The sequence below is a fragment of the Euleptes europaea genome, chromosome 5, assembly GCF_029931775.1.
Source record: "Euleptes europaea isolate rEulEur1 chromosome 5, rEulEur1.hap1, whole genome shotgun sequence".
Taxonomy (NCBI): Eukaryota; Metazoa; Chordata; class Lepidosauria; order Squamata; family Sphaerodactylidae; genus Euleptes; species Euleptes europaea.
In genome coordinates, this window is record NC_079316.1 from 12,136,112 (window position 1) to 12,163,979 (window position 27,868).

Consider the following 27,868-nt stretch of genomic DNA (forward strand, 5'->3'; position numbering starts at 1 on the left):
AAGGTAGTTATAACCTAGGATATGATAACCATCTTCAAGTACTTGAAGGGCTGTCATACAGAAGATGGTGCCAAGTTGTTTTCTGTTGCCCCAGAAGGTCTGACCAGAATCAACGGGTTGAAATTAAATCAAAAGAGTTTCCGTCTAGACATTAGGAAGAATTTTCTAACAGGTAGAGTGGTTCCTCAGTGGAACAGGCTTCCTCGGGAGGTGGCGAGCTCTCCTTCCCTGGAGATTTTTAAGCAGAGGCTAGATGGCCATCTGTCAGCAATGCTGATTCTATGACCTTAGGCAGCTCATGAGAGGGAGGGCATCTTGGCCATCTTCTGGGCATGGAGTAGGGGTCACTGGGGGTGTCAGGGGGAGGTAGTTGTGAATTTCCTGCCTTGTGCAGGGGGTTGGACTTGAGACAGCAAAGTAGACTTCCTCTGAAAGTGGAGGATCCACTTAAGTGCTTTGATTTACTAGTTCTTGATAACCTTTTCTCCTTTCTGTGTGAATCATTAAGACAGTAAGGGAAGAAGTCTGCTGCAGTACAAGACAGCTCTGTGTGTTGAGTCAGTGGGGGAAAAGTCATGGAAAATGATAACGGGGACTGGATAGAACCGCTGTGCATTTGTGCTCCTGACTATCGATAAGCACCAAATGGTGACGTGTTATGTCTGGAATTGTGATAAAAGTTCATTCCCCAGTACAATCGGGGCTCAGTCTTTCTGCTTGTCAACTGCAGGCTAGGCATCAGCTGTAATAAAACTGTTTTCTCGAATAACGGTCTCGGGTCTCTCTCCTCCGCGAACCTCCGTTTTCCCGCAACAGACTAGATGACCCTGGTGATCCCTTCCTACTCTACGATTCTAACCTCATTCAACTTCAGAAGGCAGGAACCAAATAAACCAAGTGCTTCAACAGATGGTACCCTTACTAAGACCCCAATCTGGATGGCTCAGGCTAGCCTGAATTTGTCAGAATTAGCAGACGTTACATCTCCCCTTCTGTTAAGAGGAAAATTTAGTCTGGATCTAGCCCCCAGAGAGTCACAGTTTACAAGCAATTGCCGGAGCTCCACAGATAAAGACAAGTTGCTGTAACAGGAGATGAGCTTGCTCAAACATCATAGGATTTAAATATTGTTTCCTTAAGCACACCAAGCTCACATCTTTTGAGAATTTCACTTCTCGTTTTTGGTAATAGATGCAAGCCACCCTGTAACGCAGCACGACGAGCATAATAAAGACGTTACAATTATCGCTTTACAGTTTTGTCTTATTTTACATTTGCGATTGACTTCGCATTTGCAGGCTTCGTTCTCTCATTTTGTTGAGTAAAAATGTTGACACAGTAGGCCTTAATCCTAATAGGATTACATTTTTTTCCAGTTCTAAGACTTTGATCTTCACTCTCTTATTTCCCCATGTAGTTAAAAATGGATCTCATTTGTTTCAGATCAAGCCATTTTCTTAACACTGTGACAACGTTAAGCAATCTGTACCATGAAATAAAACCATATAACCAGTGCCGTCACCAGCTGCCAAACGATTTTGCTCTGTTGGGGGACCACCAAGGAATACCAGGGTTGCTGTGCAGAGGAAGGCACTGGCAAACCACCTCTGATAGTCTCTTGCCATGAAAACCCCAAAAGGGGTCGCCATAAGTCGGCTGCGACTTGATGGCACTTTACACACACAGAGATTCTTACTAGCTCAGCTACCCCAATTACGTTAGAAAAAAAATTATTAGGGAAGTAGTAGGTTTCTCGCCCTCCATGTTAAGAGGTCAATCTGAAACATACAATTTCAACAAAACAGAAGAGTTGGTTTTTATAGGTCAACTTTCTCTACCACTTAAGAATCAAACTGGCTTACAATGACCTTCCCTTCCCCTCCCCACAACAGACACCCTGTGAGGTAGGTGAGGCTGAGAGAGCTCGAAGAGAGCTGTGACTAGCCCAAGGTCACCCAGCTGGCTTCATGTGGAGGAGTGGGGAAACAAATCCAGTTCACCAGATTAGCCTCCGCCACCCATGTGGAGGAGTGGGGAATCAAACCTGGTTCTCCAGATCCGAGTCCACCGCTCCAAACCACCGCTCTTAACCACTACACCACGCTGGCTCTCCAATGAAAGACAAGGACAAATGGACCACTAAAAAAAGCCACCCATTATAATTTCCAACTCTCATGACCTCAGAGAAACATGAATAAAGCTTAAATAATATCACCAGACAGCTTAAGAACCAAACTAAGTCCTCTAAGATGGCGCTTCCTAAAAACATACAGGGAGTTATTTTTGTTTTGCCATCAACTCACAGCTGAGTTATGGCAACCCTGTAGGATTTTCAAGACAAAAGACGCTCAGAGGTGGTTTGCCATTGCCTGCCTCCACGTCACGACCCTGGTATTCCTTGGAGGTCTCCCATCCAATACTTGCCACGGTCAAGGCTGAGAGTGTGTGACTGGCCCAAGGTCACCCAGCAAGCTTCCATGGCAGAGCAGGGATTCGAACCTGGGTTCCACAGATCATAGTCTGACCCCTGAACCACACCACCATGCCGGCTCATCTAAAAATAAAGCACTCTTTACAAAGACTGGCTTGGAGCCACACTCAGCCCCCCCACACCATGCTGTTCTCAGGGGGCTGCCGATCCTGGGGGCACGATCTTAGGAGGTGGCCACAGCAGGCCACAACGGGAGAAGCTGAAACCGTTCACTTCTGTGAGGTCCACTCGATTCACGTGGAACAGTTTGTATCATACGACAAACTGATCATATGAACAAAAGCTTATTCCTGATAAATCTACCAAGTTCTTTTCAATCCAAGTCACAGCTGGCAGGTGGCAAGTCATCTTTCACAGACACGTGCCTTCGTCACCGGACCTGAACAGACTGGGTGGAAAAGAACCGCTCAACTGATATATAACTGGAAGGGCAGTGATGTACAGATTCATGAGATCAGTCCACCTACAAGGTTGTTGTTGTGTGTGTGTGTGTGGGGGGGGGTTATATGCCATCAGGTCACTTCCGACTCATGGCGACCCTATGAATCAATGTCCTTCAAAATGTCCTATCGTTGACAGCTTTGCAAATTGAGGGCTTTCTTTATAGAGTCAATCCATCTCTTGTTGGGTCTTCCTCTTTTCCTGCTGCCCTCAACTTTTCCTACCATGACTGTCTTTTCCAGTGACTCTTGTCTTCTCATGATCTGACCAAAGTACGATAGCCTCAGTTTAGTCATTTTAGCTTCTAGGGTCAGTTCAGGCTTGATTTGATCTAGAACCCACTGATTTGTTTTTTTGGCAGTCCATGGTATCCGTAACGCTCTCCTCAAACACTATATTTCAAAGGAATCGACTTTCTTCCTACCAGCTTTCTTCATTGCCAACTCTCACACCCACACAGTAATAGGCATGGATTAACTTAATCTTGGTGGCCAGTGACACATCCTTACACTTCAGAATCTTTTCCAGCTCCTTCAATCTCCTGATTTCTTGGCTGCAGTCTCCCTTTCGGTTGATGATGGAGCCAAGGAAAAGAAAGTCTTGAACAATTCCAATTTCAAACACAAGCATACCACAGAGATATTGCAGGTTCGGTTCCAGACCACCGCAATAAAGCGAATATTGCAATAAAGCGAGGCATGCAACTTTTGTGGTTTCCCAGTGCATATCAAAGTTATGTTTATACTATATTGTAGTCTATTAAGTGTGCAACAGCAACATGTCTAAAAAAATATACTGTAGTAATAACAAAAAAGTTTGAAATATTGCAAGAATTACCAAAGTGTGACTGACACAGGGACACGAAGTGAGACATGGTGTTGGGAAAATGGAGCCAACAGACTTGCTCGAAAACACAATATCTGTGGGGTGCAATAAAGCGAGGTGCAATAAGTCGAGGTATGCCTGTATTGCCACAAGTGGCAGATGGGGTACAAAGGCTAAGTAATAATTTCCACCATTCCCAGGAAACACTCCCGTGATGCCAGCCAGCCAACCAGGTCACTGTATCACAAAGGTGAAATGCTGAAAGCATGCACACTCTCTCTCCCAAGCGGCTTGCAAAGCCTCCATATACTCTCACCTGATCATTCAGCCAGTTCTGACCATCCAGTGTCGTCAGATCATCCATATCTAGCATGTGCTTATTATAGAAGACCCGGAAACTGCAAGTGGAAGATTTGGGATGCCTCGTTTGATATTTCATGATTTCCTTGGTGATAAACGGCTTTCTGAAACAGAATTCAGGCAGCTGACCAATAATGCCAACTTATCCCCCAGCATACCCAGATAATGCCAAGTTATCCCCAGCACACCCAAAGCGCATCTGTGCATAGAAGCACACAGCTATTGGAATGCTGGGATTAAATGAGTTATAGAAATGTGTTTTCCCCCCTTTCAGCTTAGCACATTATGCATACATGGCTACCAACCTGTGGGAGAAATCTTCGTTAAAGACTTCCTTCAGTCTTCCCATGACGTCCTTTTCACAAAGCGGAACTAAGCTGCCATATTTCTTCATTACTTCATCTAGGAATTCTTTAAAACACAGCAAAGTTACAAGATGCAGACAACCCACCCCATTTCAAGGCCGCTGACCATCCAACGGATCAGTTCCCACAACCTGCCTCCCCGCATCAGGAAAAGAAGGAGCAGCGCAAAGTTAATGTGCCGGATCAACAGACGACAGGCAATGCAGTGTCATGAGAAGGCGGGGCTTGAATTTGGGTTGAAATGAACCTAGGGATTACTTGATTGGGGGGGGGCATGAACCATGCATTTCAAGAGCAAACTCTTGACAGGACATATCTAGGGCAGTGGTTCCCAAAGTGGGCAGTACCACCCCCTGGGGGGTCGGTGGGATTACCTAGGGGGGCACTAAGAGGCAAGAGGGCAGCAGGCGGGCGCTAGCTGTGGGCTCCTCCAACTGTGTTGCTCACTAATTTACAATCAGTCAAGCTGTGGCACCATGCTGGCAAATTCAGTGGAAACTATCAGAATCTTTTTCCAGACTTTGAAGAGCTGGTACCACTGGATCAAGTTCATCAGTTTTGTTAAATAAGTTTCAACTAAAAAGTTTTAATTTGATTTTGAATAGATGTGCAATTAATTGTTACTGTTTTGAAATTTTATTGTTACTACCTTCTTTAGTGTGTCGTGCAAACCCCTATTTTGAATAATGTTTTTAATAGGATAGGGTAGGGGGCACTGGGGTTGAGTTTGTGGAACCAAGGGAGCGGTGGCCCAAAAAGTTTAGAAACCACTAACCTGGGGGGGGGGGGTGTTGTAATTTTTAAATTGCCCATCCCCCATCTCTTCGTAACGGTGAGAGCCAAAAGCTTATAGAAGGGTACATGCAAGACAGAGACCGAATAAATGGGTGTTGGTGACCTGAAAGGGTTTCTGAATTCAAAGCAGATGAAGAACAGAACATTAATTTCCAAGCGGGCTGAAGCTCCCGTCTAGATATACCAGCGCCAGCAAAATGAACAGAGGCCATACAGCTATTGTGCCTGATTGCACCCCGGCTGTGCAGTATTTCCAGGCGGACACAGCAGATTCCAATCAGCAGATCATTCACTGGCTTGGGAGAAGCGCACGCACTTCTGACGTCTGCATAAAAACGGGAGGCTCCATTCACATGCCCATACAGATCAGGAAACACAAATGATTGGGGGCACAAGCTGATTGCAATCTGACTGTATTCTTGAAAGACTGGTTGGGAATTATTGGGGAGGGGGAGAAGCGTACAGAATGAACAAACTGCAAGAATGAAGCTTTCGTGCTCTAAATGCAGTAGCCCCAAGAGCCAGTACAGGTTGAGTATACCTTATCCGGACTGCTTGAGACCAGAAGTGGTCCATATTTCAGATCTTTCTGCATTTTGGAATATTTTGGAATTTTTGCATATGCATAATGAGATATCTTGGGGATGGGTGGGTGTGTCTTACGTGCTGCCAAGTCGCTTCCGACTGATGGCGACCCTATGAATCAGTCCTCCCAAACGCTCTATTGTTAACAGCCTTGCTTGGTCCTGCAAACTGAGGGCTGTGGCTTCCTTCATAGAGTTAATCCATCTCTTGTTGGGTCTTCCTCTTTTCCTGCTGCCTTCAACTTTTCCTAGCATGACGGTCTTTTCCATTTACTCTAAACTCGAAATTCATTTATGTTTTATATATACTTTATACACACAGCCTGAATATAATTTTAAACAATATTTTAAACAATGTTATGTACACTGAACCATCAGCAGCACTGCTGAGGGCCTGGGAGTAATGCCTGAATGCCGCCTCAAAAGGTCCGGTTTTCGGATCAGTCTGGATATCAAATGTCCAGATAAGGGGCACTCAACCTGTTACGGTTAAGCTACAGCTCACGCAACTGAACACGACAGTCAAAAGATGCAGCATAAAGTTTTCCCAGTTTACGACATTGAAAAATGTGAGAGGCATTGCATAGAACAACAAAAATAGTTTATATCACTGTTGCCAAACATGGGCCAAGGACAGTTTTTCGCATGAAATGCTATGAACTAAGACCCTGAACATCTCCCGACTCCAGACTGAAGGAAGAACATCAGCTGGCGCATACCACGTGGTTATTCAACAACTTCCCCACAGAGTCCCAAATCTCAAAGGCCAGTTGGTTATTGTGTGTGTGGACTGGCCATCGCTACAAACCCACCCACAAGACCTTTATATTGATAAAAGCGATACAATTTTCTGGAGATAACCCACCACGAATTAAACACGTTTGGCACTAAAGAATCTCTGCACCATGAGCACGACCTACAAACAAGCCTTGAACGTGGCAGTACCAATTTTAACATGTTAATAAGGGCCAAACCAAGGAGCTGGTGGCACACCTAGGTCTGGGAAGCCAGGATACCAGTTCTCCTCCGCGAAAAGCAGATCACCTACAGGCCAAAATTTGCCCTGGTGGCTTAAATTCTTCCACGTTTTCTGAAGCAGCAAATGCTTCTGGGTTTTGGAAACAGAGAGGCAGGGAGGTGGGCAGAAGGCAGGAACAGGAAAAACAGGAAGGGATGCCAGGCGTGCTATGTGTAATGATCATTGTAGGGAACTACCTGTGAGAGCACCTGTGTTTTCTGCAGCAAACATGTGAAGTATGAAAAAACACCAGATCTGTTACATACATCTCTGAACAGCATCAGCATGCTTCTGGAAAACATGGGTCAATCAGGTTCCCCAAAAGCAGCTATGTATGCATGTTTCTCTTCCACACTTTCACAGGCTTTCTATAGAAGACACTCACAATTAGTTAGACGCTCTAATGGTTAGAAAATTCTTCCTAATGCCTAGATGGAAATTCTTCTGATTTAATTTTAACCTGCTGGTTCTGGTCCGACTTCCTGGGGCAACAGAAAGCAACTCGGCACCATCCTCTATATGACAGTACTTGCTGTCATATAGAGGATGGTGCCGAGTTGTTTTCTGCTGCCCCAGAAGGTTGGACCAGAACCAACAGGTTAAAATTAAATCAGAAGAATTTCCATCTAGACATTAGGAAGAATTTTCTAACAGTTAGAGCGGTTCCTCAGTGGAACAGGCTTCCTCAGGAGGTGGTGAGCTCTCCTTCCCTGGAGATTTTTAAGCAGAGGCTAGATGGCCATCTGTCAGCAATGCTGATTCAGTGAACCTGGGCAGTTCATGGGAGGGGGGGCATCTTGGCCATCTTCTGGGCACTGGGGTGTGTGGGGGGGGGGAGTGTCAGGCTGCTATCTCGGTTTCGTTATTGCCTCTGTCTCTGTGCTGTATTGTCTGCCCCCCAAGGTCGCATACCTAGGCCTGGGAACTCAGCTCCTGGGAAACTGTATTCATGCGTGTAATCTCCCGCCTTTCCTGCCTTATAATATCTCCCAGCTAGTGAGCCTCTCATAGCTGTCATTTTATTCGTTTGCACTGTATGCCTATTTGATCAGTAAAAGCCATCTGTTTGGACTCTATATGACTTTGTGGTGATTTCTGGTTCTGTGGGCCAAGGGCTGACATTATGACAGCTATCATTAAACTTTGCCGCTTTATTTCTCTCGTCCGTCAAAAGCACAAGGAGAAGGGCACCCAAAAGCCTCAACCCAAGGCACCACTGCTCGTCCCACGAAATCCCCCACGTCCGCTCCAGGAACGTGAAGCCCGATTTCAGAGGGGTGCCTGTCTTACATGCGGAGAAATGGGCCACTTTGCAGCCGTTTGCCCACGCCGCCAGGAATTATTTCGTCCCAGCACGACAACCCGCGCCCGAGGTCGTCCACCACGCAGAGGCACCGCGGCCACCCGCAGCGCAGCTCCGGGAAGGCCCACACCCTCTGCACTCCATGCCGGGGACCCAGCCTCCCTGCCTGCTTCCAACGACCCCGCCGGGTCTCGGATTACAAGTGCCCCATTGGGGGACAGCTTTCCCTCTTCGGATGAGGAAAACCCTTGGATTTCTCCAGCCTTAAACCTGGAATCTCCCCTCGACTTGTCAAAAAACGGCTCCGGTCTGTGGTGAATGGAGCATCTCCACAGACCTCTCAGGATCTTCCTATCAAACCGAATGCTCCTACCAAAATCAAAGAAGTGGACTCCACCGTCTACGTGGATGCAGTTTTACAACAACTTAACGGAGGTCCACAAATCCCCGTCAAAGCACTAATTGACTCCGGTTGCTGTCGCACTCTCATAAGCGAAGCCACGTTTGCTGCACTCAGAGCCGACTCAGAGGCTTTACCCGCCCCCGTCCAATTTGCTCAAATGGACGGGAGCCAATTCCAGGGGGGTCCAGTTGATCACCGCACCATAGGGGTGGCAATGGGAATTGGTTCCCACTGGGAACAAATAGACTTCACTATAGCCCCTATCCGATTTGAAGTGGTCTTGGGAATTAACTGGATTAAAGGACATAGTCCCAGTATTGATTGGGAAACAAACACTATCTCTTTCGCTAGTCCCACCTGCGACCAGCATCGGCAAAACTTTGCTCTGCCATTTCCGCCCGTTCCAGCATTAACCTCTACTGCCCCAGTACCACCGGCTCTACCCGCTGTATACCGGGACTTTGAAGATGTCTTCGACCTTAGGGAATGTGATGCCTTACCCCCCCACCGGGCCTCAGACTGTGCGATTGAAGTAGTAAAGGACTGCACATTAACCAAAAGTAAGATTTACCCTATGAGCGCTTCCGAGCGCACTGTCCTCCGGGACTTTTTGGACAAAAACCTCGCCAGAGGGTTCATTCGCCCTTCGAATGCCCCAAACTCGGCCCCCGCGTTTTTCGTCCGGAAAAAAGAGGGCGACCTTCGCCTGTGCATTGACTTCAGAAAGCTCAATGCGGTTACCCAGACCAACGCCTATCCTATCCCATTAATATCGGATATTTTGGGACAATTACAGGAAGGCCGTGTGTTCTCTAAATTAGACTTGGTGGAAGCCTACTACCGAGTCCGTATCCGCGAAGGAGATGAACACCTCACTGCCTTCTCTAGCTGTTTCGGAATGTATGAATTCCTTGTAATGCCATTCGGATTAAAAGGGGCCCCGGGGGTCTTCATGCAACTCATCAATGAAATCCTACATGACCTTCTATATCGTGGGGTGGTGGTCTACTTAGATGACATTCTCATTTATTCGAAAACTGTGGACGAGCATGTGACTCTGGTCAGGGAAGTTCTACAACGCCTGCGTAACCATCAACTGTTCGCTAAACTAGCTAAATGTGAATTTCACCAAAGCAAACTCACGTTTTTGGGATACATCATCTCCCACCAAGGTCTTCGCATGGACCCCGCCAAAGTCCAAGCCGTCCTCGATTGGACTCCCCCCACCAACCGTAAGCAAGTACAGCAATTTCTGGGATTTGCAAACTTCTATCGGGGATTCATCCCTAACTTCGCCCAAGTGGCTCTACCCATTACGGACCTGCTGAAAACTAAGGGAAAAGTAAGCTCGGCTGCCTTGCCCTCCGCAAAAATCCTATGGACTGAGCAATGCCAAGCCGCCTTTCTGGCCCTCAAACGCCTCTTCACTTCGGAGCCGGTGCTACGGCACCCAGACCCAAATCAAATGTTCATTGTGCAAGTCGATGCTTCCGATGTAGCCATGGGAGGGGCTCTCCTCCAGCAAGGACCGGACGGTCTTCTTCACCCTTGCGCTTACTTTTCAAAAAAATTTGCGCACGCTCAATTAAACTGGCCCATCTGGGAGAAAGAGGCCTCTGCAGTTCATCATGCACTGACTTTATGGCGGCAATTCTTGGAAGGGTCTAAAGTACCCTTTGAAGTTTGGACCGATCACAAAAATCTAGCTGCCCTCACGGGGTCCCATAAGCTATCGGCGAAACAACAACGGTGGGCGGAGTTCTTTGCTCAGTTCCGTTTCACCCTGAAGCACGTCCCTGGGAAGCAGAACGTTCTCGCGGATGCCCTCTCCCGTTTACCACAATATCCGGTAAAACTCGAAAGACCCACCAACTCTCTGTTCACCCCTATGCAACGTGGGGCCCTACCTATGCTGGCTGTGCAAACCCGATCCCAGCATCAGCACACCTTCCCTAACTCGCAAGCTCCGCCAGCCCAACCGGCTGCCCAGCCGCCACCGCAACAGACCGGAGTTCCCGCCCCTCCTACCCCTCCGACCGCTCAGCCGCCTGCAGTCTGCGCGCCGCCGCACGTAAGCACTAGCCCTATAACTGTTTCTCAGATCTCCATGACCGATGGGGGGGCTCCCTCCAAAATCCCCATCTCCGAATCCTTTTTAACTGTCCTTCGGGACCAGTGCCTTTTAGAACGTTCCGCTCATACCCTACCTCCTGGTGTTTTGGAACAAGGGGGGTCCTGGTACAAAGACTCAAAATTGTATGTACCCAAAGCTCTCCGGAAGGACGTTTTACATTTAGCTCATGGAGCCAAAACAGCTGGGCACTTTGGGTTTCTGAAGACCCTTCACTTATTGCGCAGACAGTTCTGGTGGGGGGGGAATGCGTTCCGACATTGACTCCTTCATCCGCAGCTGTCCCGTTTGTGCCGCTGCGAAACGATCGCAGGGCAAACCCCCGGGACTGCTACAACCTCTTGAAACGCCCAGCAGACCTTGGGAAGTGATTGCTATGGACTTCATGACTGATCTCCCTCTCAGTGGGGGTAAAACTGTGTTGTGGGTTGTTACTGATTTGTTTTCTAAGCAAATACATTTGATTCCATGCGCAGGGATCCCCTCTGCTCAGAAACTGGCCCGCCTCTTCGTGACGCATATCTTTCGTTTACATTCGTTTCCGCGTAAAATAATTTGTGACCGCGGAAGTGGTTTCGTTTCTAAGTTTTGGAAAGCTTTCCTCAAGTTGGTGGGGGTGGAACAGGGATTGTCTAGTGCATACCATCCTCAAACTGATGGTCAAACTGAACGTGTCAATGCTGTACTTGAATGTTATTTGCGTTGTTATGTTAACTACCACCAGGATAACTGGGTGGAACTGTTACCTTTAGCAGAATATGCCTACAATAATGCCATGCATCAATCCACAGGTTTTAGCCCGTTTTTTGCTGTGTATGGACAAGATTTCAGTCCCATCGCTCCTACAGATGATGTAGAGGGGGAGGGGAACCCCGACATTGCCTCCTGGGCACACGCCCTCCGTACCACTTGGCCCTGGCTCGTTAGCAACCTCGACCGGGCCAAACGTAAATACAAAGCGCAAGCTGACAAACATCGCTCCCCCGGGGGTGATCTGCAAGTGGGTGCTTTGGTTTACCTTTCCACCAAAAATCTCCGTTCCACCCAACCGTGCCATAAGCTCAGCGCCAAATTCATTGGCCCTTTCCCCATTACTCGGGTCATAAACCCTGTCACAGTGGAACTGGCTCTCCCCAAATCCTTGAGGCGTGTGCATCCTGTTTTCCACATAAGCCTCCTCAAACCCCATGTTGCTTCTCCACGGTGGCATCCGGACCCACCGCCTGCGCAACCCATCATGGTGGGGGGGGAAGAACACTTCGAAGTCTCCAAGATCCTTGACTCCCGTATTCACCATGGCAATCTGCAATATCTAGTTCGTTGGAAACATTTCCCCCCTGCCTATGACGAATGGGTGCGCGCACAGGATGTCTCCGCCCCCGACCTCGTCGACGCCTTTCACATTGCTTACCCGGACAGGCCAGCCCCCTTGCGAACTGGGAGGGGGCCTTGAGGGGAGCAGAATGTCAGGCTGCTATCTCGGTTTCGTTATTGCCTCTGTCTCTGTGCTGTATTGTCTGCCCCCCAAGGTCGCATACCTAGGCCTGGGAACTCAGCTCCTGGGAAACTGTATTCATGCGTGTAATCTCCCGCCTTTCCTGCCTTATAATATCTCCCAGCTAGTGAGCCTCTCATAGCTGTCATTTTATTCGTTTGCACTGTATGCCTATTTGATCAGTAAAAGCCATCTGTTTGGACTCTATATGACTTTGTGGTGATTTCTGGTTCTGTGGGCCAAGGGCTGACAGGGAGGTAGTTGTGAGTTTCCTGCATTGTGCTGGGGGTTGGACTAGATGACCCTGGTGGTCCCTTCCAACTCTATGATTCTATGACAATGCAACTTGCTTCCTACATGCCAGTATCATTGTTCTTACGCCAGCTCTGAAACGGGTCTGATCAAGAAAACACAACCAAACAACGTAACATCAGAAACGAATTACACCATAGAAGACGGCGGTTCCATTAGGGCTGTTGCGCTCAGACAAAATCACCTGGTTTTCCTGGGAAATCACCTGGGCTTCCTGGGAAGGGCAGGGACTGGTCTAAAAGTCTGCATTCAAGGAGCAACTCCAAGCGTCCCAGGAATGCACACGGAAGAAAAAATGCCACACTGGATCGTGCGCAAGACTTGCTAGCAAGCCATATCTACCTAGGAACAAAGGATCCATTGGTGGAATACAGGAAAAGCATAAGGTACCCAAAAGGTAAGGAATCAACATGAAATCATGGGCTAATATCAATACAAGTGATTATGTGAATAATACATAGTAAATTTAAAACAAACACAACATTAATATAAATATAAACAACTTGTATGTAGCCCTGTTCTAGCCTCTGTGTATCTGGGCTGAACATGCCATATAAACACAAAATTACAACAGTATGACAATATACTCAAATATCACAGCTCAGACCATATGCGTTTCGGCTGTGAAGCCTTCTTCAGTGGTCTGAATAATACAATTCTATGCCATTTTGAAAGTGTGCGAATGTATAAGAAAAGTGCAATCCTTAGACTAAGTAAGCTGACATTTGTAAATTGTAAAGTCTAAAATTTGTTTATGCATATTACATCCAGAGTTGCCTTTATAATCTAAGGCTCCTTTAGAAGTATTCCTTTCACAGTACTTCATCTAATCTATCTATCTGTCACACTGTTGTAATTTTGTGTTTTTATGTTTATTTGGCATGTTCAGGACAGATACATAGAAGCTAGAACAGGGCTACATAATACTTGTTTATATTTATATTAATTTTGTGTTTGTACTAAATTTATTATGTATTATTCATGTAATATTATGTATTCTATTAGCCCATGATTTCATGTTGATTCCTTACCTTTTGGGTACCTTATTCTAGTTTTATAGGGTTAAGGGTTTTCCCCCCCCTTTCTGTTGTGGGAACACAGGCAAACCACATAACTGTCCTACTCCACCACTGCTTATGCACACACGCCCGTAAGAATCCTGTAATGCAAGATGTCAGCACCAGAATCAACTCTGATGTACTCAAGCATGCATCAATTAATTTCAGGCAGAAAGAATAAGAATAAGAGTTGGTTTTTATATGCCGATTTTCTCTATCTTTTAAGGAGAATCAAACCGGTTTACAATCTCCTTCCCTTCCTCTCCCCACGACAGACACCTTGCGAGGTAGGTGGGGCTGAGAAAGTTCAGAGAACTATGTCTAGCCCACGGTCACCCAGCAGGCTTCATGTGGAAGAGTGGGGAAACCAACCCAGTTCACCAGTCCGCCGCTCATGTGGAGGAGTGGGGAATCGAACTGGGTTCTCGAGATTAGAGTCCACCACTCCCAACCTCTACACCACAAGCAAGCTTGTTAAGTAACAAAAACAGCCACTTCCTTCTTTTAATAACCCATGCTTCTTATACTGTCAGCCTTCTATTACAGTGCAGAAGTGTTACTTGATGAACTCTTGGGGTTATTTATTTCCGGACCGTAAAGAACAGGAAGATGTTCCCAAAAGTAACTTTTTCCTCCATCTCTCTAGCCACCTCCCTGCATCATGAACACGTCAGACGCACCACCAACTGTGATGAGTCACAATGACTAACGCTCTGCAGCGTAACCACAAGGCAGCCGGGCACGACCTGTAAGCCCCTGAGCTGAAGACAAGATCAGCAAGCCATACATCTTGGCTGGCCAGGCAGGCAACCCAAACCAGAGCTGTAAGCCTCTTACGAAGCTGCCACCGCCACTGCCCACGGCTTGGTGAGCCAAAAGATAAGGCCTGTCGGGAAGAAATCAGGGCAACCCAGTTGAATTAGCTCCACAAGCCAACTGCTTCAAAAGCAGCATTCCCATTTTCTCTCCCCATGAACAAATATAGCGAAGTACAGCAACCCAGCTGAGAGCAATTGTGGGAACGTCTTTAAGCAAAACCTGTAATAAGCGTGAAATGAGCATATATACCACAAAGCCACACCGCCAATTGCTCGTCGCTGATGCAAGAAGCTCTCTGACTGCTCCTTTTGCCACTTTTTTGGGTCCCTGATTTCTGTCCTGTGCTTTCTCTCCGGGGTTCATCGAGAGGACTTTTACAGTACGGGTGATCTAAGAGTTCTGCACCAAAAACGTCCCCGCCTACGGGCCCTTCCACTTCCATCCGGCTGCCACTGTCCTCGCTCGGAACCAGCTCCACAGAAACGGGCCCATTGGCAAAACTGCCTTGCGTCCCCGAATCCGCCCTGGAGGGCTCCAGAACAATCTCGCCGGGACCCAAGACTGGATTAGAATCTCCGTTGTCCTGGCCCGAAACGGAGATCTCTTTTTCCGTCACGGAGATGAAAATGTCGCCGGGGCAACCATCTAACGTGGGTGCCTCCCCCTTGCGTGCTGCCGCCACCTCCCCCCCGCAACAGGCCACTCTGTGCGGCTGAGGCACGTGGATCTCGGCGATGCCATTTTGGTCTCTGGGGGCGAGCTCCTTGTAACTGATCGTGCTGCACGGCAAGGATGCACCCTGTGTGAGGGACGTCTCCGACGGATGCGTGCAACTCTCCTCGACTAATGGTCCTGGCGTGTGACTGTTCATATCTGACCAACTAGGCAGGTCCCAGGGAGAGGTACTTTTTGATCTCCAAGAGGGAAATAAGGTACAGGGACCGCCCGCGAAGGCCTTTTGGCGGACGTCCTCTTGTCGATCTCTGGTGACTTTATCCACCCAGCTCAGCTTGTTTTTACTCGACTTGCAAGCTTTGCCTCTCCAAAATTTAGGACGACATTTTATAATCCTAACCCGAAACTTGACCATAGAAAGTTTCTTATACATCATAAATAGAGATCTGCTTTTTAAAGTACACGGCTTAAATGTAGGCCTTCTCCTAGTAGTCAAGAGGCCGCAAGTTCTGTTCCGCTCGCGTCCTCGGCAACAGCGCTTCCTCTTTGAGTTATTTAGAACGACGACTCTGTCACTTCCACCATTATTGCTCCCCCTGGCACTGTGAGCAGGGCCGCCCTCCGTTACGGTTGTGCTGCTGGCCTCTGGGCAATATCGCTCACCTCGACAAATCTTTGAATCCGTCTGTGAGCCGCTCACGTGGTTCAGCAGCAGCTCTCTCGGAAAGGGTTTACCGCCCGGCCTCTCTGCCGCTGGAAACGGTTCTCCAGCTCCGAACCTAGGGAAAGGTCTCCTAGGCACTGCCTCCAGGAACGTCCTGTGTTCAGCATGCACGCTCTGCCAGATTTCTGCATTTAGGAAGACTTCAGGAACCCAGTTCCTTGCAAATGCCTCTGTTCGGCATGGTTTCGTTGGCTTCCAGCTGCCCGAGGCCCAAGCGCTCTGCCTCCTCCTTTTAAGTAGAGGAAGATGCTTCCTTCGGAAGTAGGATCGCCTCAGCCCCCCAAACCCCACTGTCCATTTTCGGCAACAGGTCAGCAACCGACTTCTCCACTGTAAGTTTCTTCTATGCTCTCTCATTTTTCTGCTGCATTGTGATCCTCAAGGGCAGCTACAACAGCAAAAAAGAAAGAAGCATACGTGTGTTAAAATTTGGAGAACGCACAGGTTTAAAGTCAAGACAATCCTCCAGCAATGCAACTGCCTAAAATCACGGACAGAATCATAGAGTTGGAAGGGACCACAAGGGTCATCTAATCCAACCCCCTGCACAAGGCAGGAAATTCACAAGTACCTCCCCCCACACCCCCAGTGACCCCTACTCCATGCCCAGATGGCGGCCAACATGCCCTCCCTCTAGGGTTGCCAACCTCCAGGTAGTAGCTGGAGAGCTCCTGCTATTACAATTGATCTCCAGCCGATAAAGATCAGTTCACCTGGAGAAAATGGCCGCTTTGGCAATAGGACTCTATGGCATTGAAGTCCCTCCCCTCCCCAAACCCCGCCCTCCTCAAGCTCCACCCCCAAAACATCCTGCCACTGGTGAAGAGGGACCTGGCAACCCTACCTCCCTCTCATAATCTGCTTAGAATTAGCATTGCTGACAGATGGCTATCTAACTTCTTAGAAACCGCCAGGGAAGGACAGCTCACCACCTGCCGAGGAAGCCTGTTCCACTGAGGAACCGCTCTGTTAGAAAATTCTTCCTAATGTCTAGGCGGAAACTCTTTTGATTTAATTTCAACCCACTGATTCTGGTCAGACCTTCTGGGGCAACAGAAAACAACTCGGCACCATCCTCTATATGACATGCAAGAAGTTTCTGAAGGGAGATGCAGCCAGATGCCATGCATCTACAGCTTCTTTCGTTACCCTTGTAAGTGCCCTGCTCGAGCAGGCCAAAACAAACATCAACCCTCTCTGTAAGTGCAACACAGTAAGTTGAGAGCCTCATTCTCGGGTAGCGGCCAGTCCCAAGGGCTCCTAGCATGGCTGCGTTGCAACCAGGAGATTAGGACTGCCGATAAAGAAAAACTAAATCAGTCAAATGCAGTCACAGAATTGGAAAGGGCCATCCGGGCCATCTAATCCAATCCCCTGCTCAATGCAGCATCAGCCTAGAGCATCCTTGACAAGTGCTTGTCCAGCCTCTGCTTGAAGACTGCCGCTGGGGGGCGGGGGGAGCTCACCGTAGCTGATTCCACTGTTGAACTACTCTTATTGTAAAAATTTCCTAATATCCAACCGGTAACTTTCTGCCCGCAATTTAAACCCATTATTGCAAGTCCTGTCCTCTGCTGCCAACAGAACAGCTCCCTGCCCTCCTCTAAGTGACAGCCCTTCAAATACTTAAAGAGATCAATCCTGTCCCCCCTCAACCTCCTCTCCAGACTAAACATTCCCAACTACCTCAGCCTGATCATCCTCATCTCTCTCCTCTGCACCCGCTCAATTCTGTCCACATCCTTCTTGAAGTGAGGCCTCCAGAACTGCACACAATACTCCAGGTGCGGCCTGACCAATGCGGTGTACAGCAGAACTATGACATTTTGCAATTTGGATGTTATGCCTCTGTTGATGCACCCCAAGATTGCATTAGCTTTTTTTGTCGCTGCATCACACTGGCTGCTCTAATTTAACTTACAGTCCACCCATACCCCATTCGGTCCATCCTAAATAAAACTGTCTTCAATTGGAGGGAAGTGACATCAATGGAAAACTGTGAATAAGCTTACTGGATAAGCTCACTGAAGAAGGGAGCTGTAACTCACAAAAGTTCATACCCTGCCAGAACTTTTGTTAGTCTTTAAGGTGCTACTAGACTCTTGCTTTTTTTTACTGGATAAGGCTTGGAAATTCCCCTCTCAAACTTCACAAGTTCACTTACCCCCTCATATGGCAGCCTGCCTGCCTACCACCTGCGTTCCTTAAGTTTTGCACCAACTTTTTCCAAGACCTGCTGTTGAGCCTCAGAAGGACAGTGTTGAACTTGCCATCCATCTTCAGGAAGCAAATGCAAAATGGGAAGTCACAGCCAGAAGTTAGGAGTACCAAACTAACTCCTAGGGCTGCTTAGCTTGGAAAGAGGGCGGTTAAGGGGAGACATGTTAGAGGTCTATAAACTTATGCATGGTATGGAGAGAGTGGACAGGGAGAAGCTTTTCTCCCTCTCTCAGAATACCAGAACGCGGGGTCATCTGTGGAAGCTGGAGGGTGAGAGATTCAAAATAGATAAAAGTATTTCTTCACACAACGCATAACTAAATTGTGGAACTCCCTGCCCCAGGATGTGGTGATGGCTGCCAACTTGGAAGGCTTTAAGAGGGGAGTGGACATGTTCATGGAGGAGAGGGGTATTCATGGCTACCAGTCAAAATGGTTACTAGTCATGATGCATGCCTGTTCTCTCCATTATCAGAGGAGTATGCCTATGGTATTAGGTGCGTTGGCAGGACAATGCAGCGGCAGTAGCCTTGTTTGTGGGCTTCCTAGAGGCACCTAGTTGGTCACTGTGTGACCACACTGCTGGACTTGCTTGGGCCTGGATCTGATCCAGCATGGCCTTATGCTCTTATGTTCATTTACACCTACCTATTAATTCTTTCACTGTGGTCCAGAGACCAAGTACTTGCTGCCACTTCGGCTCTCCTGCCCTGGGCTGCTGGTCTTTGTCAACCCAACTTACTGCTAGCAGCTGGCATACTGATACCATGGCGACATGTGTAATGCAAACAAGCGCCCAAAGTAAAATGAAGGATGCTTCGGTTACAACTACAGACACAATCAGCTTGTTGTAAAAAAAATGACTTCTGCAGGGAACAATGATTGCTAGCATCATTTTTTTTTTCTGTTGGCAAATGGACGGGAAGCAGCGTAGAGCTCTTAGAAGTCATCATGCCCCTTCCCAGAGAGCTTGATGGTGCGAATCAGAAAGGAAAAGCAAAAGGAGAAAAGAGGGGTCGATAAGCACACAGGCTGTAAGATATGCAAGAGTGGTGCAAAGTGCCATCAAGTCACAGCTGATTTATGGCGACCCAGTAGGGTTTACAAGGCCAGAGACGTTCGGAGGTGGTTTGCGACCCAGCATGGTATAGTGGTTAAGAGCGGTGGTTTGGAGTGGTGGGCTCTGATCTGGAGAACCGGGTTTGATTCCCCACTCTTCCACATGAGCGGCGGAGGCTAATCTGGTGAACTAGATTTGTTTCCCCACTCCTACACATGAAGCCTGTTGGATGACCTTGAACTAGTCACAGCTCTCTTAAGAGCTCTCTCAGCCCCACCTACCTCACAGGGTGTCTGTTTTGGGAAGGGAAGGTGATTGTAAGGTGGTTTGATTCAATGCCATTGAACAGCATTCTACAGCCTGAAACGAGGATCATTTTTAGAAGAGTTGGTTTTTATATACTGACTTTCTCTACCACAAGGATGAATCAAACCGCTTTACAATCACCTTCCCTCCCCCTCCCCACAACAGACACCTTGTGAGGTAGGTGGGGCTGAGAGAGCGCTCTATTAGAGCTTTGACTAGCCCAAGGTCACCCAGCTGGCTTCATGCGTAGGAGTGGAGAATCAAAACCAGTTCTCCAAATCAGAGTCCACTGCTCCAAGCCACCGCTCTTAACCACTACACCACGCTGGCTCTAGAGAGCAATCATTCCAACAGCAGAGACATTGCTGATGAATGAAGTAATCCATCCCTATTCTTTCAATAGCTCAGAGAAAGTGCTTCTCAGCGACGCCTGACTACACAAGGAGTGCTTTAATGTGCGTGATTTTTTTTTTTTAGAAGCTTGGTAACTTCAAAAGGAAACTCTAGAACCACTTTTCAATTATACTAGCATAAACTAGAAAAACACTTATGTCCAATTAATTTAAGGGAAGACACCATACTAGCCTAGCCTGTTTTACAACTCAGTCTATTCTTATAGCCAAATTTTTGCATTCCTTGAGAAACCAGAAAAAAACTCACTCCCACCACAGGCAAGCTTTGGATGTGTTCTGAAGCTACCTACCAAGCACAAAGATCAGCAATTGCCTCCATTAAATAAGTGTATTAATTTTTTTCCTCCAAACTTTTCTGCTGTGATCCTATTAAATCAGGAGGGGGTGACATAAAGGTTGCGTAACACATGCAGACCATGACGATTTTTGATGTGGCGCCCCAGATTATGGTTGTGGCTCAGTGGTAGAACATCTGCTTAGCGTGCAACAGGTCCCCAGGTTCAATCCCCGGCATCTCCAGTTAAAGAGCACTAGGCAAGTAGGTGATGTGAAAGACCTCTGCCTGAGACACTGGAGTAAACAATACTGCCGGTCTGAGTAGACAATACTGACTTTGATGGACTAAGGGTCTGAGTCAGTATAAGGCAGCTTCATGTGTTCCTGTGACAAAGTTGATTGCTGCCGCAGGCCCTCTCCACAGTCGGCCCAGTCGCAGTACAACCCGGTCCTCCAAATCGAAGATTCATGTTTTTAAAAGAAAAGGGCATGCCCATTCTAAGTCAGCCAACACCGGCTACCATTTCAGAACGCCCACCAAGGACTACATCAAAGCACAAACAGAAAGGAAAGTTCACCTCATTTGCCTGTTTTCATTATCCAAAGAACACAGAGCAGCACAAGTGGAAACTCTCACGCGTGCAAAACCTCTGCCTATGCCACAGGTCGCTGAAGCCTTCCCAGCGTTAAAAAGCATTGGTGACAAACACATTTGTACAAGGAGCAAAAACATCAGAAGCTCCTGCTGCCACCGAGCGGGAAGCAAATCTGTCCATTTAACTGACTTTTTGCCATGTGAAGGGTTCGTGTTTAAACAGCAGACATGCTGTACATTCTGCAAGCTAGGCGTTTTATGCCAATACCAACATTTGCTAGCTGACCGCATCGTTGGCAAGTTACAGAAGCTGCATAAGCAAACTTTAAAAGGAGAAGTGGGCAACTTACTCAGCACCAGGAGACTGGAAAAGTGTGGCCAGAAGACTGAAATTTTAAGCATTTTTACTACAAAGAGCAATAATTATGAAAATAGGAAAGGTTTTAAAATGTAAATCTACTTGTAGAGGTGTGCACCAATTTTTTTTTCCGGATTTGGGTAAAACAGACCAGAATTTTTTTGCTATACGCGAAAAAAGCAGAATCTGCATACCAATATGGGGTTTTTTTCAGGCTTTTTTCAAATTTCTGAATATTTTTTGGTCTAGTATACTCCACGGGGAATATTTATGGGGCTCTGGAGGAGCAGTTTTTTAACATAGAGGCATCAAATTTGCAGCAGAGCTGCTGGTGCCTATCCTTAGAAGAACCACCAAGTTTGGTAAAGTTTGGGTCAGGGACCAATTTTATGGGGGCCCATTTTTCCTCCATTGGAAACAATGGAGGATGGATGGGGGCACCTTATTTGGGGGCCCATAAAATTCGACCCTCCATAGAGAAATATTGCAAACTTTGCGATGTTTCTCTACGGAGGGGCCAACCCCTTCCAGACCCCATAAAATCGGACTGCTTTACCCAATCTTCACCAAACGTCGTGGGTCATTCAAGGAGAGTCCCTTCAAGCTATGCTGCGAATTTGGGGACTCTACCTTCAAAAATGTGCCCCCCCCCCGCACAAACCAGAAAAGCCTAATAATCATTTGGCTTTTCCGGGAACCGCCTATTCTGCTTGGCTGATTCCAGTGGTTTTTTCCCCGGTAAATCCGAGCCGAAAATAAGCCAAAATGGTGATTTTCTGCTTTATTTTCGACTCGGGTTTACTGATATGCACAGGCCTATTATTGTCTTATCATGATGCAACCTAAGTACAATAGCCTCCTTTTAGTCAAATACACATACAAATCCATAAAAACAACAATTAAAACATTTGGCAGGAAGGATACGTGAGGAGGGCCTTTTTTCCTACAACGGCTCGCTCTTGTACAATTTACAGAACAATCCTAAGAATGCTTGTGAATACAGTGGGACTTATTCCAGACAGACTTAACACTGTCAGCCCTTACTCCGAATAGACTTACACTGGTTGAATAATACCCAGTAACCTATGCCAAAGAACTAATGAAACGGGCTGACAGGGAGATCTGCAGCAAGCTTAGCCTTTGCAAGCTTTCAAACAGGACATCTCGGCTGGTTCTCAAAAAGAAAGGAGGGTGATAGGTGCTAGAGCATTTGGGGAATGTGTCGCATGCAGTTCATTTCTACCCTGAACAGAGTTAACAAAACACCAAGAAGAACACCTATTTTGTTTCCTGTTTCCACTGCCCATCTTTCTGCCCATCTCAAGTGGCACTCAAGAGATCTCACCTTGCAGAAATTTTGTTAGTCTTTAAGGTGCTACTGGACTCTTGCTCTTTTCTACTGATCTTTAAGGTGCTACGGGACTCTTGCTCTTTTCTAATGCTACTGACAGACTAACACAGCTACCCATCGTGATCTTGCAGAATTAGCACATGGTAGCTGCTGTTGAAGTGACCTCAGCTAAGAAATACAAAGCCTAATGTTCCCAACAGCAGTTATTTTATGAGCATTGTGCAAGCTTTTGAGCATTTGCAGATTGTTTACCCAAACACCCAATACAGTGGGATGTTTCATTCATTCATTCATTCATTCAAGAACACTCTATAGAAACAAGTCTCTGTGTCCTTCAGATCTGTTCCTTCCTTCCCAGCACTACAGGGCTTTCTCTTCTGTGCATTTCAAGGTAACTATGAAGAGCATTCCTTGTAAAGTCCTAATTTACTAAAACAAAACAAAAAACCTAGTTTGTCAAATCTTAAATAGACTGGATCATGACATTCTCCCAAGTCAAAACAATTCAACGTATCACTATCTGCCAAGCTTCAGATGACTACCTGTGAGCCAGCGGGGTGTAGTGGTTAAGAGCGGTAGTCTCTGATCTGGAGAACCGGGTTTGATTCCCCACTCCTCCACATGAGAGGTGGAGGCTAATCTGGTGAACTGGGTTGGTTTCCCCACTCCAACACATGGAGCCAGCTGGGTGACCCTGGGCTAGTCACAGCTCTCTTAGAGCTCTCTCAGCCCCACCTACCTCACAGGGCGTCTCTTGTGGGGAGGGGGAGGTGGGCTGGTTTGATTCTCCCTTAAATGGTACAGAAAGTCGGTATATAAAAACCAACTCTTCTTCTACCTCAGGCTGAGCAATAGCTTGTTGCCAGCCTTGTCTTCTTCCCATAATCACCCTTAAATGGTACAGAAAGTCGGTATATAAAAACCAACTCTTCTTCTACCTCAGGCTGAGCAATAGCTTGTTGCCAGCCTTGTCTTCTTCCCATAATCACCAGAACAAGTGGGGTTTTCTTAACCAGACAAGTGAACTTGCAAGCGTCCAACCATGCAAGCCTAAGGAGAGTTACTCCAGCTTAAGCCCATTCATTTCAATGGGCTTAGACTGGAGTAACTTTCCTTAGGATTGCCATGAACGTTTTCATACCTAGAGTGATCAGAGGAAATAAGTTGGGGTTTTTTTTAAGGAGACAGCGCAGCCTATAAGAATGGATCAGGCAGAAAATGTCCGAAAGACAATTAACAATAAAGTAAGATACCAAGCAAGTCACAATTTCTCCTTTTCAAATAAGCTACCCATACAACAACTCAACCTTTTGTTGCAGGCCTGAGCAATAGATAGCCTGAACATGTGGTTTCCCTATGAATCTTGTGAGTAAAGCATATGGAGGCTTCTCTGAACAGAATTGATGTGGAAAATAAAGTGGAGTAAAGGTCATGCTGGCTAAAACTATACTGAGATAAATAAAACTGCAAGACTACAAGGTTAAGATACGCAATGATGCCCGCCTGATGGTTGTGTCTGGAATAATATCAGCATCACTTATTCGAGATGCTTGGCCTCTTCTTGACATTAACAAGAAGGTCATTTCTGCCTGGGAGTTTAGCCCCTCTGATAGCTGGGAGGGAATAATGCTACCATCTAATGATTCAGACCTAGTCTTCAAACATATAACAGATGGTGACCTTGCACTTGTGACTCAATGCCAAGTACATGGTAATGCTTTTCTTCACAGATCAGGTGACAATGGCACACCACCACCAATTGCAGGGATATGGGCAACCCAGGGCAGAAGCTTCTAGCCTCTCAGCTCAGATGACCACTGGTCTGAGAGAATAAAAGCCAGAACCAAACTGCCAGAAAGGGAGGGAGTTGACGGAGATAGCTTGGGCTGTCTGACCTCACTCTCTCCACATCTCCAAAGATGTAAAACTTGGAAAGAAATGTTGGTAGAGGACAATGCTGATTGTCTGGCTATCAGCTTTCTCTGTCTCTTGCGTGAGAGACTCTTAACCAAGTAAACATATTCTCTGAAATTGGCAAAGCCAGAGAATAACTGAGTCTTCCACAGAACATTAATACAGCCTTAAGCTTACACATAATGAATTATACATAACACATAAGGTCTGCATTGCTGACTGTTAAGATACACACATACTTTCAGCATGTATGTAGCATTCCTGATCTTAACAATGATCAGAAGTCCATAAACATAGAATAGATTAAATACAAAGCTTATGATATTCTATCCTCTGCACGCAGCATTGGGTAAAGCTAACACATACTGAAACATATAAATATCCTGAACATAGGTTCTTGTAGGTTAAACGGGCGGTGTAACCGTGGTCTTGGTATTTTCTTTCCTGACGTTTCACCAGCAGCTGTGGCAGGCATCTTCAGAGGAGTAACACTGAAGGACAGTGTCTCTCAGTGTCAAGTGTGTAGGAAGTGTGTGTCTCTTCCTACACACTTGACACTGAGAGACACTGTCCTTCAGTGTTACTACTCTGAAGATGCCTGCCACAGCTGCTGGCGAAACGTCAGGAAAGAAAATACCAAGACCATGGTTACACAGCCCGGATAACCTACAAGAACCAATGAACTCTGACCGTGAAAGCCTTCGACAATATCCTGAACATAAATTCAGTTCCCATGAAGTTAAGATGATTTACAAATGACATGGCAAAATAAAAGCATGCCTTTTGTCCTGAAATATTGCTATGATACCTGAAATGATTTTAAGATGTTTTTACTAAACATATCTTACCTCCCATTATATTAATCATATTTTGATAGGGATTCTGTAATGATTATAATGATTACTAACCATGTTTTTACAAGATTCTGTAACTGTAGTTTTCTAAATGAATCTAGAGATACAAGTTAAACTCTCATAGAGAGAAATATTATGAAACATAGAAAGTGCTTACAAAGATTGTTTGAAACTTTGCGAATATCATAATGTATTTTATGACATGTTTTAAGAGTGTGTAAATATTCACATGCATATATATTTTATGTGAAATAAATGTTATTTAAAGGAAGTTCACTGTTTATAAATTTTCTGGAACACTTCAATAGAAAGCCTACAGTAGTAGGAATTATCATTGACTCCTGTCTGTGAGGTCTCACTGAATAAGATAACTTCACTTCTCAGTAAGTGATACATTCTAAGAGTGTAGACCCCTTAACAACACGAGCCGTGACTTCATGTGTCATGTTTCCAGTCCCTGCTGCCTCAATTCCTTTTCCTCTAGACCAGTGGTTCCCAAAGTGAGCAGTACCACCCTCTGGGGGGGTATTACCTAAGGGGGCACTGGGTGCTAGAGGTGGAACTGTGTTGTTCACTAATTTACAATAGATCAAGCTGTGGCACCATGCTGGCAAATTTGGTGGAAACTACCAGCCTTTTTTTCCAGACTTTGAAGAGCTGGTACCACTGGATCAAGTTCATCAGTTTTGTTGAATAAATTTCAACTAAAAAGTTTTTAATTTGATTTTGAATAGATGTGCAATTAATTGTTACTGTTTTGAAATTTTATTGTTAATATCTTCTTTAGTGAGTCATGCAAACCCCTATTTTGAATAACGCTTTTTATAGGATAGGGTAGGGGTGCTTGTGTTGAGTTTGTGGAACCAAGGGGGCAGTGGCCCCGAAAACTTTGGGAACCACTGCTCTAGACCCCTAGGTCAGGCTCCCACTCTCTGCCCTCCATGGAAACTGGCCTTCTCCAAAATCATTTGCCGCTGCTAAATTAACTTTTTTCTTTTCTCAACCTTTCCAGCTGCTCTTCAATATAGTTGATCACTAACCCCTGCGGTGACGTGGGTTTCCTGGGAAAATGTGAAGCAAAAAAAAATTCCAGTTCCCTAGACAGAGCGCAATCTACTTCAGCATATTTATTTTGAGTTATATTTAGTATATTTAGAGCTAAAAAAAGTACATCATGTTGATTTTATGCCCTAAAAGCAAAAAAATACTTCAACTGAAATAATTAGTGGAAGGGGAATTTGGTTTAAACGTTCAAACGCATTCAAAGCTTCCTGGAAATTAATACTTGCAAAGAAATCAAGACAATACAACATGTACTTCCTTTACACTGCTTGAATTTAAGTAAAAGAATGATGTCACGGAAAGCTGTTGACACACAAATTTTAGCTGACCCAAAGAGCTGTGCATGAAAAGCCACGGACATGGTTGCCCACTCATCTATTTCAACAGAAAGAGAAGAGAGAAAAGAGTTTTAGCTTTTGTTTTGACCTGACCTACACAGCCAATTGGGTGAGTTCATTACTTCATTTTTTTTATTTGAATTTTTGTATGTACGTGTGGTTTTATCACCCCACCCCATTTTCAAATCGAAAAACTTCCATGTGCTCTCACAAAATTCCTAGGGATACTTGCCTCAAAACAAGAACAATTTTGAAGATGCCTATCTTGATTAACATCGTATTGGGGAGGGGCTGTGGCTCAGCGGTTGAGCCTCTGCTCAGCATGCAGAAGGTCCCAGGTTCAATCCCCGGCATCTCCAGTTAAATGGACTAGGCAAGTCGGTGATGTGAAAGCCCTCTGCTTGAGACCCTGGAGAGCCGCTGCCGGTCTGAGTAGACGGGTACTGACTTTGATGGACCAAGGGTCTGATTCAGTATAAGGCAGCTTCATGCGTTCAGGAATTGGCCATAGTATCCATTCAATATTCATTTTGTGGAACAATTAATCTTAACTCTTCTTCTCTCCCCAGTAGAATCTCCAAGGACCTGTCCTTGCCCTGTTCCATTGCCCCTCTACATGCTACCCCCCCAGTGATGTCAAATCCTATCTGTTGCTTCATACATACCCTGATGATGTTCAGCTCTCCTGACCTTGAATTATCAGCCTCTATTCAATCCTCTATCATCAATGCCTACTGTTATTTCCACTTATATATAGACTAAGCTGCCTTATACTGAATCAGATCATCCGTCTGATAGACCATCCGTCTATCAAGGCCAGTATTATCTACTGGCAGCAGCTCTCCAGGGTCTCAAACGGAGGTCTTTCCCATCACCTACTATCTGGTCCTTCTAACCAAAGATGCCGGGGATTGAACCAGGGACCTTCTGCATGCCAAGCAGATGCTCTGCCACTGAGCCACAGCCCCCTCCCTGAGACTTGGCTCATTCTCATTTCAAGCTAGGTATGTCCTAGGCTGAACTCATCTTTCCTCCAGAATCACCTGCTCATCAACTATCCACTGATAACGTCTCCGTCCACCCTGTAGAACTGGATTGAAGCTTTGGGATTTCTTCACCACAAAAATCATAGGAAGAAGAGTTGGTTTTTATATGCCGACTTTCTCTACCACTTAAGGAAGAATCAAACCGGCTTACAATCGCCTTCCCTTCCCCTCCCCACCACAGACACCCTGTGAGGTAGGTAGGGCTGAGAGAGTGTGACTAGCCCAAGGACACCCAGCTGGCTCCATGTTAGGAGTTGGGAAACAAATCCAGTTCAC

At 46.3% G+C, this 27,868-nt stretch overlaps 1 protein-coding gene across 1 annotated transcript in view; it reads right to left on the reverse strand.

Moving 5' to 3' along the window:
- Positions 1-27,868, reverse strand: part of SENP5 (SUMO specific peptidase 5) — a 52,143-nt gene that overhangs the window by 16,927 nt on the left and 7,348 nt on the right. The window contains exons 2-4 of the mRNA XM_056849799.1: positions 14,650-16,187; positions 4,423-4,528; positions 4,074-4,221 (exon numbers count right to left, since the gene is read on the reverse strand). Of these exons, the coding sequence (XP_056705777.1) occupies positions 4,074-4,221; positions 4,423-4,528; positions 14,650-16,156 (1,761 nt within the window). The 5' untranslated portion in view covers positions 16,157-16,187. The remainder of the gene's footprint in view (positions 1-4,073; positions 4,222-4,422; positions 4,529-14,649; positions 16,188-27,868) is intronic.